This window comes from Drosophila nasuta, chromosome 2L (genome assembly GCF_023558535.2).
Source record: "Drosophila nasuta strain 15112-1781.00 chromosome 2L, ASM2355853v1, whole genome shotgun sequence".
NCBI lineage: Eukaryota > Metazoa > Arthropoda > Insecta > Diptera > Drosophilidae > Drosophila > Drosophila nasuta.
In genome coordinates, this window is record NC_083455.1 from 5,925,169 (window position 1) to 5,946,396 (window position 21,228).

A 21,228-nucleotide genomic window follows, 5' to 3' on the forward strand; every position below is an offset into this window, starting at 1 on the left:
TATACAGAATATATTTAAGTATTATACCAGACAAGCATAATAAATACGATCGTAGCTTGAGGGATGACCGTGGAACCGACTCACTTAGATTTCAAGTCGATACCAGTTCCGATATATCACTAATCGATATTTATACAGTGAATACATTTTATCGCGGCTTGCGCTATGCAATTTCTAACATACTCTATAAACTGCCCACCGAGAGCGTCGCTTTATGCGTTTGACAGATTTTCCCATGTAAATCATATTAATTGCTGGAACAAGTCAAGAACAAGCTCAGCAATGACCATAAATCACAGCTACAGCTGCTCTGGGCTCAGTGTTCGTATTGATTGGTCAGCTTAAAGGCAAAAATGTATCTCACGTATGTATCTGCAGATAGATAGCCAAACAAGGCAACTTTCGAGATAATGTTTATCGCTGTTCAGCGCAGTTGGTAGCAGCTGTAGCCAAAGTTTGAAATGTTGACCTGGTATGCGATTTGCATGTTTCTTACGACTACTGGCTTCAAATTGCAATTGTTGCTATTTCTACTACAAGTAGTCAGATGTGTGTAAGTGTATTTCTAGTTGTTGTTGTGCCAGCATGTGCAATTTTGGCAATTGTCAACAAAAAGTTTTTCGCATTTTGTTTGTCCGACGCAAAAACGTTGACGTAATTGCTGTGAAATTGCATATAAGTTTCTGAGCCAAGGCTTCAAAGTTTCTTAGAAGCTCCAAATATTTGATGTCTTAAAGTGTGGCGAGGGAAAACTTTCAAAAATAGTTAACTGACTCGTAACTGATGAGTTTAAAAAGTTTAACTATTTTGTGCAAATTTAGTGCAGTGATCATAGGAAAACTTTTCAGAAGTATTTTACAATTTCTAATTCAAGTAATCAATAAAAAAAAAATCAATTCGTAATCTAGCACTTTGCAATTAAAATCAATGTGTGAATTACCGACAATTACCACTTCCCGAACAACACGGCCAATTTAAATAGAAACATCTATTCCCCAAGTGCTTATTAAAGCTATCAATAATTGGACCAGCTAACACGCAAGGCAATAAAACCACTCGAAACTCAGATCACTTTCACTTAACACCAATTTCATTTCAACAAGAAGACAGCCGTGAAAAATAAAACCACAAAAAGAAAAAAAGAAACAGTCTGTAATTATTGAAATGAGTTTATGAAATGTGTAGAAAGTCAAAGAAGAAAATGTTAAACAAATTCGCTTTGAGCAGAGCATTTCCAGGGCAAGAGGTGTGAGAAAACGCGGAAAACCAAGAAAATTTATCGACAGCTGTCAAAATGCAACGCTACACGCAAATGGCATTTAAATGTCTTGACAAATAACAAATTTGCGGTAGCCAAAAAGTTGACTTCACTCCACTCTACACTCGAGACTCAAGACTCCAGTCGACTACACCCCAAACCCAAACCCAACACAGCACAGCAGTTAAATTCACGAAGTCGAGTGTGTATCTTTCCTCTGGCCCCTTGGCTACATGGGGCATGTTTTTCGGGCAAGTTTTTCATGCGCTGACAGCTTAAGTGAGAAAAGTTTTGCTGATTAAATGTTTTGACAAATTGAATGGCAATATTTATAAAACATTAACACAAAAGCGGCGTCGAGTATGAATTAAACTACGAGGCTATGAAAGAGAAAAGGCTAAAGAAAACTCGTATTAATAATGTCATGGATGAACCGTTTGAGTGATTTGTAAAAGACAACTTTATTAAAGCAATTTTCACTCAGCACCAATGCCAGCCAATAAGGTAAACAATCCATAACATTGGTTTCACACTAAGGAAGCCACAAGCCAGAAATAACCAAGAAATGGTCAATAGAATAAGCGCGAAACTTCTCTAATCTTCTCAGAGTAATATGAGTGTGTTATTAAGTATGTCTCAATAATATAATACTTCCATTTCTCTTATATTTGCCAAGTATTTTACTTTTCGATTAAATGAATATATTGATATTGATATACATATTAAGAAATAATATTTTACACGTTTATGTGATAGGAGTAAAATCCATTAAATTATTGGCAATTTATTAAGTTAAGTTAATAAATGCATGACTATGTTATTTAGAATTTATTCATAAAATATATATGGATTTAAATAGACTTTAGTCTAGGTTTTTGATTATTTTAATAACACACCCTGGCGTTGAGTCTAATCAAATAAAGAAATTAACAAGTATTCAATATGTATTGTAAGAAAACTTAAAATATTATTGAAATATTTCTCATTTGGAGTTCGAAAAGCGTATTCCAAATTGAGTTAATTGAATTCATAATACGAAACAATATCAAAGATATATATTATTATAGTTCGGTTGGGTAAACTCCCCAATTTTTATTTCTATAGCACACGATTTATTTTGAAGTTTGAGAAGAGTATTTGGAGTGCTGTAGATTGGAGTTAGTGATTGCTTCTCGTTTTGATTAATTACAAACCATTATGGGCACACGCATGTGTCTGGAGTCTGTGGACTGCAGTTCATGCAGCATTCATTGGATGCAACAGCAGCCTCATCATCAGCAGCTGTTGTTTGTTGTTGCACGTTGTCGTGGCTGTATTATTGTTGTTGTTGTTGCATAGTTGAAAGCATTTTACTGTTTTCTGCATTTTATTCATATCGACCGGCGCATAAAATACAAAAATATTTTCACTATTTTTGGTCCTCATCCGCAGCTGTGCATTCGATTGGGCTTTCCAGTTGCCTGCCTGCTTGCTGATGCTTTTGCTTTTGAGGTTGGCTTCCTCTCGTTTGTTTGTTAGGGGCCAATTATGCATATAAACAGACAGTGCGCACAGTCGACCAATCTAGTTGGTATAAATTACTTGGATCTACCAGTTGCAACCTGCTTATTAAGTCATTTCAAGTTGTTGAACTTCAAAGAATACCAAACTGCCAAATTGCCTACAATTCGTATTCGTTCTCTTTGGTAACCAATTGGTTGAGATACTCGATGATTTGTTTGTTTTGCCAATTTTTTCACGACTAATTTACCAGGCGCTGCAGCATCGTTGACCTGGCCAAAAGTGTTGCGAATAAAAAATCAAATTCGGTAGCCAAAGTAGCTGCCAAAATGTCTGATGACGACATTCGAACCCCACGAGGTAGCGAGCAAAAATTTAATAATAATAAAAAATCGCTGCTGGCCAAAAAAATGAGTAAAGGAAAGGCAAACAAAAAACACCACATGGGTCCATAGCTGATGACGATGGCGATGACGATGACGTTGCTGATGAGTCTCATGCGAGGCGGCAGCGTGACGAAAACAAACTTTATGCAACTTGACAGGCTGCTCGGCTACCGTTGCTGCCTTGTCTGGTGCTGAAGTTGGAGCTGGACCTGGACCCGGACTCGACTGGAGGATGGATTGGTTGCTTGGCCGCTTTGCTCGAATGCATGGATGATGGAACAAACGAAGGAGCAATCAAAATATGGCCATAAATAGGCGACCAAAACTGCGCGAGGCGTCTCGCAACTCTCGACTTAACTTTTCAGTCTGTCTACAAGCAAAAGCAAAAAGGCGAAAAAAAAATGCAAAAACGGCTCAATTACAAATGGCGACAATGGCTGGCATTGGACCTCTTGGTGATGCAGCAGTTTTAAAAACTTACTGGAACTTTGACGCGACGAACAAATTTCGCGGAATTTACTTTTCGGTGCTGCACTTAATGAAAAGTAATCAAAATTTATACGTTGGGCGGCAACACTAAAGAAATTAAGTTAAAGTCACTAGCCGCCGCCTTTATATGAAAATTTAAAAGGGGGAGTACTATGTTAACTATACAATTTTAAATTACATAACTTTTAAAAACCGCGCCCACTTCTACCCCCACAAAATACCAAAAAAATCGTATAACTACCGTAATTTTAAAGCTAGAATATATAATAATAACAATAGTATTTATGATTTTTGAGATTTTGGATTCGATCAGAAAAACTGTAGAATTTATTTAGGAAATACTTTAGTATGGGGTTTGTCTACTTACTATGGGTCTTCGTTGCTGTATATAAATATACCAAAAGTACATCTTGGTATATTTTTATAGTAATTTTGTGTTCTGGTATATTTTGGTATTTTTTAAGGATAATACCGAACTGTTTTACTTTTGTTCAAAATGGTTAGCGTGTGTTTCACAGTCGAGCACACTCTACAGTAACTTTCTTACTTGTTTTTTATTAAATATTTCTGTGCAATTCGACATTTCACTGCAAAAATATATTTAGCAGTAGTTCTCTTTAATTTTTCAATTCTTGAACTAGAATGTTACTGGCAACAGGAAGTGCTGAAAATGTGTTACAAATAGAAGTCGTTGACACCGTCAAGTTGTGGCTATTACCCAACACATCTTTTGTAATATATTACATATGCACAATTGCATAACTTTTAGAATTTACTTTACCACTTATGCAAAGTTTGTGAAATATTTAAAGACACTTGCTTAGCATTTCGAACCGATTGCAAGTGAAGTAAAGCGATAAATTCAACACTCAGCTGGGAATGTCACACAGTTTCCATGAACAAATTTTTCGCAACCAAATGTGTAGTGGAACAAAAAGTTCAAATCAAACATCCGCATTGAGGATGGGTGCCACAAAGGAGAGGCTTTAAAAATGCATCAAGTTGACTAAGCAGATTGCAGCAGCGAGCTTACAAAACTCTGCTGGGACTTGTGGCAGGTGGCAGAGACGAGATGCTAGAATGGGCGGGTTTGGTAGGTTGCGATACTACTTGAAAAATTAATGTACCTGCGCCGTGTTGGCCGCCAAACGGTCGAATGGCTGAGGGGGGGGGCTCGGGAAAATGCCTAGACAAATGTCAAATATTTATTGAAAATAAACAAAACGGGTAAACAAATAAACAAAACTGACAAACAAGACGGCAAACCGACGATGGACAAACGGACGGACAAGGCGACAAACGCATTTCCAAGAAAAGAAATAAAATGAAGGAACGTAGAACGTAGAGACTGGAGAGCCAAGAACCAAGAACCAAGAACGAACAACATAAGCATCAAACTGACCAGAACTGAGGATGTTTGGACATGCATCAGCGCACCACTGCAAACCACGACAGCGACAGCGACAACAACAACAGCAACAAGTGACTTGAAAGCCGTACCGGGAACGTCTCCAAAAGTGGATGCTGCACATTGCCCGTTAACCGTCGGTGGGTGCTTCAGAAAAGCTGCCTGCAAACCGTCGACGAAGAAGACGACGGGTTTCGACAATGAGAACTAGTGAGAAGCACACACATGTCCAGCACGTCGACTATTCACAAACACACACACACACATGGCAGCTACCGGCGTTCTGACAGCGCTGTGGCTCAAGTGGTCCCCAAGATGCAGCGCTTCCCTCTTTTCCCCAACCTCAACCTGAAGCTCAAGTTGTGCTTTAAAAAAATATTTATGCATGCCAGCGCAGTGATGATGATCAGCAACGTAATAACGATGATGATGACGATGGTCGATGACTTTGGCTTGGGTTATGCAAGTAATGCTTGATTTGGTATTGAAGACTGGTAGCTGCCACTTGGTGTTGTTTTGATGACTCACAACACAATCAAGCTGCCACATTCTGGCTTTCGAGTCGAGGGAGTTGACCAAAGACAGCGAGACTAATTCAAGTGCTGTGCATTGCACATTGGGTGGCTACTCCAATAATGGAGGTGTGAGAACATACGTTCAATAGATTTATGTTCACACAATGTTTTAACTTTATATAAAGTAAATTAATTGAGCTGTGCGATTTCGTTTGTTCTTGGGCTTAAGTATTTTAGGGGAAATTCAAAGCAATATGTGGGTCATGAGAAGATAGTTTCGGCATTTGAATATTGGGTGTGCTAAGAGTTAAGATACTACAGGAAAAAAATCCATGATATTTCTTAGAGATATAAGATAAGTTTCAGCTATAATTGTCTAGTTAACTGAATGTCAATTTGAATGAGAAAGAACAGGTCTTAGGTGTAAAGGCAAAATAATAAATTAACAGAAATCTGTATTTATGCTGCATTGTCTACTAAATAAGAACTAACTTTGATTGACTACTGTAGTAGTTACTCAATACATTAAAATATGACAGCAATTAATACGTTTCAAACAAAAAAAGTTTATAAACTAATCTACAGTTAATTATTAACTTATAAAGTTCGACTCTATGTTTTGTGTTTCTTTTAATCTCTGAAAATAAAATACCCTTTGTTTATTAATTGAACTTAGAAGGAATTAATATTGTATCTCAAATATTCAAACTTGTATGCTTTTAACACCTTCAGAATGCAATTTTGTGACATCCCAACAAAACAAGTCTCACCTTGATCACTTTTTTTTACGGCGAACATAAATTAACTCATTTTGTAGAAGCGCCTACGTTGACATAAAGTCTTGAGGAACCAAGCCAAACTGACTGTCAACTCTTTGCACTGCTTTGGTGCATTCGGTCTCTGGTATTCCGGTCTCCAGAGTCTTCCGAGTCTGTCAGTCGTCACCTCTGTTAATTAAGCGACTTGTTTCGCTTGAGCGCCAAAAGCACTTGAGTTTTTATCTAATCTGCGATCGAAATTGTGTAAGCTACTGGCAAGCGAAATAAGTTGAAGCTGAAAGCGAGGCATTGGCGAGGAAATCTTCAAAGATCTCTGTTCGGTTAGCGGTTCATTTAATAATTTAATAAGTGGCACAACATCACGAATATACATTTCGCTGGTGATTCGATACTTTTCGGCCATACTCATAGAGCGCAACTGCACTTGCCGCGATAATTATCACGATTTATGAGGCCCCCAAAAAACCTTTTATCGAACAATTGCGATCGCTTTTGTCGGCCCCGTTCATTCATTAAGTGCACGAAAAGGCGTCGAAATGTCCATTATCCAAATGCTTTTCTATATGCACTCTTAAGATTTAGCTTTTTTTCGTGTTTGCCAATCACTTGAAATGCATTTGCAGCAAAGTCGTTTCGGACCACTGACAAATATTTACTTGCGTTGACCAACACTGGCCCAGCCCCATGCACATGCGCGCAGTTTTTGGGCCTCCTTCAGCGTAGCGTATATCAACACTCATTACTTACGTCTCAGTGAGTTTTGGGCAAGCTTAAGACTTTGATATTGGATATCTGATATATCTCTCAGCTTAGCCACGAGTCGCAAGTCACAAAAATCGCCCACAGTCCATTGCGTTGGTTATGTTATGTTATGTTATTTTGGGCTCACTCTTTTTAGCTGTTAATTTGTCATGAGCTGTCACTTTTTATTAATAAATGCGCTTGCCTTGTGCACTTTTTGTGTTTTTCATTTCTTTTTTTTTTGTGGTCGTGTGCGAGCCTCGCATAATAATGTCATAATTAAATTTATAAACTCTGAGTCAGCCCATCAGCAAACGGGAAGACAACTTAGCTGGGATCTAACAGGGAGTTGGGGAAGTCGACGACATCGTCTAGACTGCAGACTGCAAAGTTAATCTTATATGAGCAGACTTGAACAGACTACTCTGTACTGCAGGAATTTCCATACAAGAAATTTTGCAGTTCGCAGCAAATGGAATTCATTTTGAAATACATACATTTATTTTGTTACATTACTATTTGTATATTACTTTAAATATTTTAAGAAATACTTTTATCACAAATCATCAGAGAAATAGTCGAAAAATACGGATTTCATACATTAAATTAGCTAATAACATCTTTATTTTAATTTTCATTTGTTACTGCACTGATGTTTCTTATTTTATTTTAATTTGTTATTGAACTGATTTTCTACAACCTCACAAGCATATTTTTGTTTTTTTTTTGTTTCTCTAAAAACTTAAATTTTAATTTGCATTGGTGAATATTGAAAATTTTGAAGAAGGTTTTATTGCCTTGATGCCTGACTTTTATTGGTGAAAATTGATCGAGAGAATAGCTTTAACTCTTCCATTTTTTTTTACCACTCAACTTTGCGAACAAATCAATTGCAGATGCCAATAAAAACATTACATTTACGAGCATGATCAAACTTTAGTGGATTTTAACGAGTTGGCAGCTCTGGCTAAGAGGAGGTAAGTCAACATTTAAGTGGGTCGCTCGGTCAGCTTGAAAATCTGCGGGTAATCCAAATGACAGCCATTAATGGCACATGCTGTACACGATCAGCAATAAACAAATCATTTGCAATAGACATAAAACTTAAAGAGTTTTTTTTTTGCTGCCTGGAACAAGTTTATAAAAGCGTTTCGATCCGCCCCAAAGTTAAACCTGTAAATTTGGTCTCAGTGGGAGTTATTGACTGAAAGGCACGCTCTAATAGTGTTTATTTGTAGTTTAATTAACAAATATTTAAATCTTTTAAATCATAAATCGACTGCACATCTAAAAACAACTCATGCCATTACTTTTTAAATTCTTTTTAAAATTGCAAGTCGGACTAAATAGTCATTAAAATGAAATTTTACATCTTGGTCACACCCCTTTTGGCAATACTTCGAGGATATATGTTGAATGTTGAAGCTGGCTTATATAAAATCTTCAGGCCTAGACAAACTTTGGTCAAAATAGTTGGCTGGCAGCTATGTAACTCTTGGAGGCACCACCTCCGGTGCAATCAAGTTGACTTGTAAACTATTTAATTAGTACGTACGCGCCAGCGTGTTAGTTTTGGCTGTAAAAAGGCGCCGCCGGAGGAGACAAAAATCACCAGAGTCAACCCACGAATGCTTCAGGCGCCGCAGTCGAGTTGCATTGGCCATTTGATGGCGCCGCCAGATGTGGCCAACAGTCGGTGTGTCTTGGCTGTTTTGGCCTTTTTGTTTCATAGTCTTCGACAATGTTTTGTATTGCATTGTGTTTTTATGGCATATGCAATCCGTAATAGTTGTCAGCTGTCGCTGGTTAATTGTCGATGCATCGAAAGAAAATTGCGTTAATTTGCTTGTTTACGTTGATGTCGCCAAACAACAACAACAACAACGACGACGATCACGATGCTTATGGTTGTAACGATCGTGATGACGACGATGATGATGCGTATCTCTTGCCTGGTTTGTTTTCCATTTACAAATTTTTATCGCCTCATCGAACTAAGCAAGTAAGCTAACCAGTTATCAGCCAACTGCATACTTACTATACTATATAATCAATGCAATTTGATAAGCGCTTATCCTGTCGCGTCACAAAAATGCTGCTTTTGATTAGCAATTAACGCTTTATTGAATAAGTTGACAGCAAGCTGAGATCAACTTGGTCTTTGCCACATTAAAGATTTCCATCTCTAAATGACTTTTGTAACTGTTTAGCTATGGGTGGCTTTGCCGTGGATAAACACTTTGTTCACAATTACTAATGACTATCGCAATTCGTTTTATAAATTAATGAAATCATGCATCTAAGAGTACAAGATTAATGTTATTTATTATTGTATTTTTTTTTGTACCCATCTCCTAACAATTTTCTATGAAATCATCTTATTTGGTAACTTATTTTACTCTTTTGACTTGAATTACTCCCAAAGTTCATTTAGCCGTTAATAACATTTTACTTGTGGTAGCCACTTTGTGGTTTACATCTTAATTATTTCCTTATTATTAACACACATTAATAATGTTTGAAATGTTAATCTACTCCCAAGGATTCCACAGCAAATTCGTAAACAAAATTTGCGCATAAATTGACGTAATTTTTTGCATCATAATAAATTGAAATATTTTCAATTCATGTGCATAAAGTACTTAAGTATTCAACTCAGATTTTTTAATTAAAGAAACTGGTCGGTTTTTTGGCTTTTGATGTCACAATGGCAACAGGTTTCCAATAGCAACAATTACAAATCGCCTTCAAGGCGTATTAATTAAGCAATTTGTCAAGCGTCGAAACGGATCAGATCGGATTGGATCAGATGGTCGGCCAAAGTCTGTGATCCCGAATCAATTCCAGTTAACCAACTGAATCACTTTGCATGTCGCGTGTCAATTCCTCATTGATTGGTGTTGGCCTCTGACAAGGCGACAGTTGCGTTATTTAGAACACTAATCATGGCAGTCCCAAATGTTTCAATCCTTTTAAAGACAAATCTCGAGAAGCTGTCAAAAGCCGCCGACCCTCTCTCCCTGCCGCAGCCATAAAATGGAAAGGAAAGCAAAAGCCGCCAACGGCAGTCGACAGCTGCAGCATCTCTACACTCTCGGTTCCAGCTGTGAGTATCTGTATCTGTATCTTCAAACTAAAGCTGTTGCTGTTGCTGTTACGGCTGAAGCTGAACCTGATCTCTGGTCTGTTGGCAGCCGCCTCATTGCCAGCTTCTTGAGCTTTTAACGTGTCTGCGCCGCGTGTCTGTAGACAATTTGTTTTGTCGTGCATTTCTCTGGTGATTTGACAGCAAGTTTAGCTTGCCATACCCTGTACTAATTGCTTATGAGAGTCTAATTGCATTTAGTTTGTATTAATCTGTTGATATTTAAATGTACAATATTTTACAAGTATTTTGGACAGTTTGATTAAACTTGTTTTGAATAAATAAACATCTGCTGTTTGATGTTAATGTTGCTTGCAAATATTTGCATATGCTCTTAGGCTATTACTAATAAATTTAATGTTAAATCTGCTTACACAGTGGCTGCTAGTCGAGTTGATCCTACTTAATCTTCAGCTTAGCATTTTAATAGAAATACTTTGTGAGCGTTTTCCTGGTGATGTTTTCCTGTGAACATTGTACAAGTGTGCGTCAACGCCCACATGAGGGGCGTGTTAACTCGATAACACTCCAGCTCAACAGCTGAGTTCAGTTTTGTGCAAATTTCTCATTTCATTTTCTCCCAACTCAATTTTCCTGCACCCGATGCGTGAGTCATGCGTAAAGGCACGCTTCATCATCTGTCCGTCAGTCAGTCAGTCAGTCAGTCACTCAGTCAGTGAGTACATTCATCCATCCAATCCATCTACCCGTACTACCGTCTGCCTAGCTTCCTATCTGCCTGATTGTCTGTATGCCTCTCTTGTGCTTTTGCATTTGCTTCCAGCTTGTAAATAGTCTGTACATCGTCTGCATGTTGATGGAAATTCCATCATTGCCAGTCCCTCCCCTTACACTCTCTGCCCCTTGGGGAACCACATTGGCAGCGTATTCAAAATAGACTGGCGAAAAAGTTGTCGCCGATTGTCGGCGCATTTGTACAAATGTCAGACAGACAGGCGGGCTGACAGACACACAGGCAGACACACAGAAAGGCAAGTGAAGTTGCAGACTAGAGTTACAAAATGTTGTCAGCGAGGTCATATGTCTCTGATTGATGATTCACTACGAGTTTACAACAACAGCAGCGAAAGTGATAAATGCACTTCAGATCTAAGAAAATAATACATCTTTTATTCAAATCATGCGCATCATTAAACTCTTTGCAGTATAAAGAATTATATACAACAAATTCGATCTATAAAAATGATTTAATTTAGATTCCTCTGAGCATTCTTAAAGAAAGCAAAAAATTATGTATAATGTATAATTTGTTAAAGACTGCAGAAAAAATTAAGTACAGAATAGTTAAAAGAATTTTATCATGAATTTATACTACTAAACAAGATATACATAGTATAAATTTATATAATAAAATAAATTCATTGACCTTTATACAAATTGTGGACAACTAAAAACAAGTAAGAAAGCTACAGTAGAGTGTGATCTACTGTGAGATACCAGCAACAGTATTATTATTCCTAAAATATACCTAATTAATTTATTGAAAAAATAATATCTTTCTACACTATGGCTAGCGGGTATAAGAAATTATACAACGAAATTCTCATTTCAATAAAAAAGCATAATCTTTATTGTGGACAAAGTGTGAAGTCAAAAAGATTCAAACATGTTCTATGAACTCCGACATTCAAATGCAACTCCAGATGTTGCACAGCAATCTGATCAAAGAGTAAAATGCCCTACTAAAATCACATCCTCTGCATTTACGCGAATTAATATCAACACTTTGCCCCGCTCCACCAACAACTAGACTGATAAATTGAAAGAAAGAAGATCTCCAACTGCAAGTCATTTTTATGCAGCTTTCATCGCATGCTCAAAGGGAAGCAACCACACAGATTGAAGGTAAATAAACAATTTGTCGACTCGAAGATCTTCTTTCAGCACCCAAACATAAAGCATAATTAGTGCTAGTCTCTGACAGCAACAGCAGCGATTTGCCCTCTACAAAATATTTATACAGAACTTTCAAGTGTTTTCGCCCCACCAAATTTCTCACAACTGCATTTTCCGGGCAATTGTAAGCACGCGTTTCCCTTCCCAGAATTCGAGAATATTTTCATCAGCAAATGAGAAGTGCGAGGCGAGAACATGGAAAGGTCTGTTAATAAAATATTTGCTACGATTTGAGCTCGTTACAAAAAACAGGTTAAAGAGTGTAATCTGATATAGGGAATGATATAGAAGTTCTTTGCCTGCTGCACAGCAAGAGAATGGATTGTGTGTTAAGCTTATCAATTGCATCGCACCTCGATACTTTTCGGCACTTCGACTCGACTCTCGGTGGAATGCAGTCGAGAAAAACCTGTCGCCAAGACGACATTTATCAATGAAGTTCAATGACAGTCGTTGTAGCTTTCGATCACTGATCGTTTATCAGCTTAAATATTGACAAATGACTCGATAAAGACGCCGCAGAAGAAGAGATACGAAAGGAAATACTATAGCATGATAGTGTTAAACATGTAGGCGCTACACGACGACGCTGACATTGATGAGTGTTGCGAGTTGATAACTGAACTGAGGTGCAAGATAAGAAAAAAGTTGAGCCAAACACAAGCATTGATAGCTGAAATAAAAAGGATGGCATGAGACACAAGTAAACTGTTGAAGAACTGCGATTACTTGGGGTTCTAGAAAGGGCAGAAAGAAGATTTAGAAGTGCAACAATTGAATATATTTTGGAGTATAAACAATCCTCGAATTTTAGCTCCATATGCATTATCAATCAAGGAAGAAATTTACAAGAAGTGCACAAATTTAGCTCTTATGAAATATTGTTATTTTATCATGTGAAAGATAAAAGATAATACCTCATAGTGATGGAAAAATTGAAGAGAGTGCCCAAGTGCTCTTATCCTCCAACATCCCTTACACATTTATACTCACGAGATATTTGAATAGTTGATAATCGACTTCTGAGAATGTTATGGCTCCTTCTTCAAAACATATTCCATGGAGATTGCCTTATTGATTACTCAATCTAGTCTCAATTCACGTGCATTATGATCATTATCAGCACATTTGGTAGTTTACAAAACCATGTGGCACTGATGCTCTCTTTCATTGACCCAATTTCAAGAATTTGTGGGGCCTGGGAGAATTTATTGGAACTGCTGCTGCGGCTGCTGCGGCTGATGCTACGGCAAGCATCAACCTCAATCACAGCGAGCGCATTGCATTTCCATCTCTTATCTCAAGTGTCTGCACTAACGAGCTACGAATTTGTTGTTTCCACGGGCTGCACATCAACAGCCGCTGACCCGTTAAATGTTCCGGTGGCCCAAGCCAGCGCGAGAGGGTCAATGAGAGCGGAGGGAGCTAAGGGGAGGGATGACTCCGCCGTCTGACTGGCGGCGTCAATGTCTTATCAAAACGCTGGTCTATAACATTAATTTATTGCCTGGAGATGCATGAATACGCATACCAGTTGGGGGCACTTCAAAGCTGCCTGGAACCATCAGATATCTGCCAGCAATTAAGCATAAGTTTATTGCTAACCAGCCGACTAACCAACCAAAATGATGTTCTTATTTATGTAAACAGCGCCACGTAGAGTTCCACTTTGGGAGTTTTCCTTTTTTTTTCTCATTTCTATAGATCATTTTGTGGCGTCTTCTTGGTCAGCGCGAAGCTGTAACTCGATTATTTCGTTTCTTGGTGTTTTTGACTTTTGTTTGTTTATAAATGTTACAACTACAACTACAAATTGCGCTGTGTTTGTATTTATGAATGCCCAACAAAATGTTTACATGTCGTTTTCTGATGTTGTTCGTTTTTTTATACCCTGTTATGCATACTAAAAGAACATAAAGGTAAAACAGATAATTTAAAATGTCTTCAACATATTTACAACATGTTTTCTTGGAGAGAAATATGAAAGTTACGGCTTGTGTTTTTATGAAAATTTTATTAGCATAGATTTGAGAGCGCTAAAAATAGGGTATCTGCTAGTCAATTTTACTTTTATTATATATGGCTAGAGAGTGTGATCTATAAAACTTTAAATGCCTGCTTGCCCTTTAGTTTTATATTCTTAAGTGGTTTATTTATTGGAACTTCACTTCAAAAGCGCGCTCGCAATTTGTATGGGATGTGTATTGGGTTTCCGTATCAAATAACCCTGTGTCTAACAATAACCGAACAGAACTCAACTGAACTCTGTACTTCATTGTGTTCTCGCAGCTTTTGTTTATTTTTAATGAGTTTCCCAATTGCCGCTGCTTCATCTCCTTCTTCCTCGTCGTCATCATCATCATCATCATCTTGCTGCTGATGTTTATTGTTTTTGTGGAGTTTTGACATGTGTTTCCCCAATTGAGACCGCCCCCATATCATATAACTTGTGGGATATTCCAGAAATTTTATAAAATTCCAAATTACAGTTGTAAATCCTTTATTTTTTTTTGGTTCATCTACTGATTAAATCTTTTCCTCTCTGATCTACTTTTGGCAACTGTGTATGCAACATTGCCGTGGCTGGCAGCTGTCTTCCAGAATTATGCACTTCCGTTCAGCAAGCGCAACCAAAAGACAGATGGACAGGTGTGCTGGCCAGGTGTTCGCTTGAATCGCAGATGAATCCGAATGATCTATAAATTGCATTTAAATAAATTATCACAACAAAGGTCTGCACCACAAATTGCATGTGAAATGCAACAGAAAATGGGGATAAGCAATATTTATAGCCCATGTAAAATAATTGGAATTGAATCCGACGATAATGTTTATTTTGCAAGGGTTTTGCGAAATCTGAAAATACAGTTTTAAATGTTCAAGAGAATTGCGAACACTTTGCTTTGTGCACTTTGAACAAATTGCCTTAAATTGATAAATCTTAAAAACAATAATTTATCCATTAAAACAAGGAGGAAAGTCTAGCTTGTGAGATATCCGCTACCCATTTGCAAGACAACCACAAAAATACTAAAATATATCGAAAATTATATTTGGTATATCAATATACCATATACTACATAAAAAACAAACCTATAGAGTACAAAATACATCAGATTCTCAGCCAAAGCAACTAAGTAGTACCCGTCGCTTTTTACCATACAAAAGTTTTTCTAAATAACTTCTAAAATTTGTTTCTGATCGCACCTAAATATGTAATCCATTTCAAGAATTAATTTATATTATGTATCTAAACACGGAGATTGGTTTTCAACTCATATTAACCAATATTTCAGTTCCCATTGAGCATTACCATCTTTGTTACTCATTCATAAATAAACTGCTTAAGAGTTTCAACTTTAGCTTCCACGAATCGCTTTGGACCGGTGCATTTGTAGAAAACAATTTCTCAATAAAATGATAACACTAAAAATCAAAAGCAACAGCAACTTTTGCTTTTCACGCTTTGCAGACGAAGATTAAGCATAAAAGGCAATAGAAAACCAACAGTAAAGTTCACTAAACTTCTACAACTTCACATGTCAATAAAAAATTAAAAACAAATAAAAGTCAATGACAGCTAGCAAGAGGCAAGTGGCGAGTTGCGAGTGGTGAGTGGCGAGTTGTGAGTGGCGAGTGGCAAAGGGAAACAGTTGGAGATCTGCGGCATTTTTTCCCACAAATCTAAATTTCCAGCACTACGGAGTGCTGACTGTCTATAACTCGTATGTTGAATGTTATGCTGGATGCATTGTGTAATGCAGTTAACAAGAAGCAAACAAAAAAAAAAGCCGCGTTAAAAATCAATGAAGAATGCATTCTCCAAACAGTTTGCCGATGCACAAACAGCAAAAGCAGCAGCAGCAGCAACAACAGCTTTCCAGCATGGATTGTGTAAATATCTTTTAGATAGGAGAGAGAGAGAGGTTGGCCATGACTTATGGAATCGCGGGATGTATATAAGAATCTATAACCACGCCGAAGCAACTAATGAGCTCTTAAAGTGTGCATGCGTGTGTGTTGATTAGGCATGGCTTAACACACAACAACAACAGAAACAACGGAAATGCAGCGACGTCGGCGTGGCTCAATCATTCAGTAGCCATTGTAGCTTTCAGTAAATGTATCTGTATCTGTATCGGTATCGGTATAGGAATCTATCTCTTCGCTTGTAGCTCGTTTGGTGACCCATTTCGAGCGCTCACGAACTTTCGTTTTCTCCATCTAATCTAAACAAGTCATCAATCAATTAATGCCATTAGCTGTTGAATTCGCTGTTTGGCTTTATAAACAGTCAACACGCCGTTTAATCGCAAATAATTTGCTCTATCAATTCGCATTTATGTCTCGCTGTCTCACACATCGCCCAAAGCAGCCCACTTGACTTTGCCAAGACTTGAATTGCACTCAACAATTTCGCTGAATCTATTTACAATTGACTGATTAACTTAACTGCTTGATGCATTTGATTTGCAATGATTACAGCAACCGTTTAAAAGACTCATTTTCAATGACTTGCTCGAAAGTTGTTTCCTGCAGCAATTCAATTTGACTTAAAAAACGCTTTATTTGAGAGTCTAGTTTACACTGTAAATTGGGTGTATATTTATTAATGAATAATAATGGAACTGGACTGGTATCAATTAAATCATTCTACTGCTTTGTTTCTCAATTATGTGAAGGAGGTTGGACATACAGTTGAAATAACTTCGTTAGGTTAACAAAAGTGAAGAGAAAATAATGTTTTTAATATTTTTGAATTTAATTGTATATATTTGTTTCCTCATTAAATACGTTTGCATTTTACAGAGATCGCAGCATAGGGACAGTTTTAAAGTTTCAAAAATATATTTTAGAAACACATTTAAATTTTGTTTTATATATCAAAAAGTGACTTTAGACTAGTATGTTAAGTCTTGAAATTCATAGATCATTGATCATAATAATCATTGCCACAGATACAGATCGTTTAAAAATGAGTACTAAAATTTAATTCTTTGAAGAGAACAGCTCTTGGTCTAAACCCTATCAGACTAGGTCAATCATGTTTTGGTAGCAAAGCTATCGACATTCGTCAGAATTAACCAGCGATTATCATAAAAGCTCTCTGTCCTCAAATTATCATCTCCTAAACATATCGACACGCAACTTTGTAAGAAGCTTCATCGTTTTAAGGCCCATCTATTAGCAAGTCATAAGCATGTGTCTTGAGAGCCCGAAGAATGCATATTCAAGCGAGAAATTGGTTTAGGGCATAACGAATTTAAACGATTCGGCGTTGCCAGTAGACAACACGATAAGCCACTTAATTTTTATGAACAGCATCGGAGGCGGGGGCTGAAAAGTGCAACACGTCCAGATTGAAATTCTATAACCCTACCACAGACTTTGCCATATGTGCACCGGAATTCTTCTGGTCAACACCTAACCGAACTAAACTGAACTATGAGTTGAACACATGTTCCTATTAGCGCGTGTTGCGGTTCCTGTCTGACATATTCCGAGATACGAACTACGAGTAACGACAACTCACGCAGTCTCAGTCCCAGTTGGCCCATCTATTATATGCTCAAGAGGGTTTTCTAAATGCTCAACAATTGGCCATTGTGTGCATTGTTCTTGCTGTTGTAGTTGTCGTTGTTGTTGTCGTTGTTGTTGCTGTTGCTGTTAGTTTGTTGTTACGGCATCTTCTTTAGGCTCGACCACAATTACTAGAACTAGACCTAGAGTAGGTAGTTGAGGCTTGAGACGAGAGCCTGGCGCTATTGTTGTTCTCAGTTGTTTTGGTGTGCTCTTAGTTTGGGGTCATATGTGCGTCTCAAAGACTGTCAAACATCCACACACACATACAAACATACACAGATGTTATATCGGTTAAGTGCTGCACATTCTAAATTGTTTTCGATTTGCTTTTCTTTTGGGTTTTCGGTTTGTGCATTTGTTGGGTTATCGTGTTAGGCCTTTACTTTCAATGGGTTCAATTGTTGAGCAATTATTGAAAACAATACAATAATTTGTGTTGACAGAAAATATTGGGATATTGTTTGGGTACACTGAAAAACTGTCATCAATTTCAATAACTATTTTTATTAAGAAGAAATTAAATACAATTTTAAAATAGTTTATAAATCGCTCATCATTGTCTTATGAAATTATCTATTTTGTTGATGTCAAAGTTTAATGATAAAACTTTTTCTTCATTTGGAATGAAATTTATCTGTAAAGTTGTTGGTGCGTTAAGCAGCTAAACAACTATGCAGATCGCACGCTTAATAGGCAAAGTTCACAACACAGCTGCAGCAGAAGACAAAGACGCAGAGCAAATGCTGAGCAAGCAAAGAACCACAACTGGAGCCAAGACAGCGACAACGACAAAGGCAACGACAACATAGCTGGCCCATAACTGGACCTCTCACGTAATAATGTATAGAATTACAAAAAAAAAGCTAAGAAAAAATAAATAAGTAGAAAAAAATCTCTTCCTCCTGTCACAACTTTCACATGAAAGTTCTTTCAACTTGAGCGCCCAAATATGGACGCAAGACACGTTGGACACGACAACGAGAAGAGCAACATCAACAACAAGAATAAGAATAAGAACAAGAACAACACCAACAAGGAAGCCGAACAACGATCGACTTCTTTGAGGCGCAACAATCGATCAAAGCCATATTTAGTATGCAATTCCAAGCTGGGCATTAGACCCCTGATAGCTAAGAGGAAAGAAGTTAAAGAGGAGGCTTTGACTTACCATTCGCATTCGATTTGCTGTTGGGTCTTTGGAGGCGTCCATTGCGACGTCGCTGCTGTGCGGATTTCTTGCCAGATCTGGAGCCAAACTCTGCGGAAGTTGTTGTCATTTGCTCCTCGGCAATGTTACTTTCGATGAGGAGGCCACTTTTAGTTTTGCGACGGCGAGGATTTTGTAATTTCACCGTCGTCGTCGTCGGTTTCTGTTCCTTTATCCTAACTCCTGTCCAGGACATAATGTTCTCATCGAGCACATCCATTGTGGAGGAGGCTGCATAGCTATCGCTGGAATTGTATTCCTTGAGCAGTTGTGCAGGTGAGAAGATCTGAAGACGCTTCGTCTGTGCCTTGGTCTTGCCCTGACGTCCCTGCCGTCTGCAATGGCCATCGATGGCCATCAACAGGATCAGCAGAAGGCAGAAGAGAAGGCAATTGTAGAACTTTCTGGTTTTCATTGTGACTCAAAACAACAAATGCTGTAACTCAACTCAAATGCGCATTTTAACGACTTGACTTTGAACTTGGGAACTTTAATTATTTCTTTTATATCAAAATGATCGCGCACTCACACAGCCCACTTCCAAGAATTTTCATTCATAATTTTAATGCTTTTTATTTCTGTAATTCTCTTTTTTTTTGTATTTTCTTCACAATTTCCGCTTGTCAGACGATGACGCGACGTTTGTCTGATTTTGTATTTTATTTTATTTCTTTACACATTTCCTTTGGCACTCTATTTGACTTGGTATGCAAATTCTATTGCAAACTCAACTTTCTATATGTATTTAAAAACATTTCAATCTTTTATTTTCGCCTCTTTTTTTATTTGCTGCAATTTTTGCGCTATTTAATTTTATTTTCGTTTCACGCACATTTCGCACTTCCCTGCACGGCGACAGCGACAAATTTTTTTCTCTGGCTATTTTCGTATATCCTCGACGCAAAAGAAGCAAAAAATAATGATATCAATACATATAGACAGACAGATGTACATATATATAAAGACGATCTGTGGCGTTGCATAAAGCAATTTCGCATTTATTTATTGGCACTGCATTATCACTGCAAGAGCTAATTTTTATGACACGCTTATTTATCACAGAATAGAATAAAAAACCATAAGAAGAATATAAACACGCACCACAGTATCAACAACAAGAACGAGATGTTTTCTTTAACCGAGACGAACCGATCACAAAACGAACGAACGAACGAACACTCAACGATCTCTTCGCTTCGGTCTTTGAGCGAGATCTACGTCCTACACAAACGACCGTCAAATCGAAACTGATGCGAACGCTCGTGCCGGCTTGACGATCGTGCTGCCTGTTCGTTGCACTCAGTGATGCCAACTTGTGAGTTAGTGTACAAAAAACGGCTAAATTATAACAAGAAACAAATATGTGATTGCGTGTTGAATAAAAATGCAGTAAAATACATTATGATCCTTCAAATTATCTCATTTTGTCTTTATGCTAGTTACAAAATGCATCTCTTATTTATATTTCATTCAATTTATTTCAGACATGCCTTTGTTAATTGTGTTCTTATTAAATTGTTAATTTAATGAACCATTAAAATATGTAAGTATACTCATTTTAGTTTAATGATTAATATGTACTAATTATATTCTTATTTGTTAAATATGTAAGTATACTCATTTTTGTTTAATGATTAATATGTACTAATTATATTCTTATTTGTTAAATTTGATCTTCCGACTTCAAAATATATTTATCATTATTATTTTATTTTGTTTATTTTAAACATTATTTTGCAGATCTGAATTATTTTTATTTATTATTTATATTTTCTTTGAGCAGCATGGTAAATCTTTAAAGATGTTTGCACCATTAACATAATATTATAACTTTAGCCGAAAAAAAGCCAAATGTTCTGTGCTGAGTGCAAGCTGGAATGTAATTGTGTTGTTTGAGTTTGTGGAACGTATTGCTGTTTCGATTCCTTCGTGTTGTTTGTGATGCAATTACAGACATTCCTTAGAATTTATCCTTATTAAAGATCTCTCGATGCAGAGAGAATTTATTTTCGAGAATTTAATGCAAACAAAACGAAGGTTTCATTTAACGAACTCTTATTACTTTCTTCAAAATTGAAGTAAAAAAAATTGAAAAGGAATCTTCTTAAGATCACCTTCAGTTTTCCGAAAGAATCTATATTATAAAATTTTATAGTTAAACTTGTGTTCCACAAATGATTTAATACTCTTTTGGCTCGCTCTAGGTTATCGCTCAGCTGAGTTCTCTCATGCCGACGTTTTAGTTAGAATGCCTGTTTACCTGTTGCCGAGTGACTTTACAGGTACTTCAAAGATACACA

General features: G+C 37.1%; 1 protein-coding gene across 3 annotated transcripts in view; it reads right to left on the minus strand.

Moving 5' to 3' along the window:
• Nucleotides 1-20,164, minus strand: part of LOC132798665 (laminin subunit alpha-1) — an 83,767-nt gene extending 63,603 nt beyond the window's left edge. For all 3 annotated transcript variants that reach the window (XM_060810606.1, XM_060810604.1, XM_060810607.1), the window contains exon 1: nucleotides 18,890-20,164. In XM_060810606.1, the coding sequence (XP_060666589.1) occupies nucleotides 18,890-19,343 (454 nt within the window). In that variant the 5' untranslated portion in view covers nucleotides 19,344-20,164. The remainder of the gene's footprint in view (nucleotides 1-18,889) is intronic.
• Nucleotides 20,165-21,228: the final 1,064 nt, after the last annotated feature.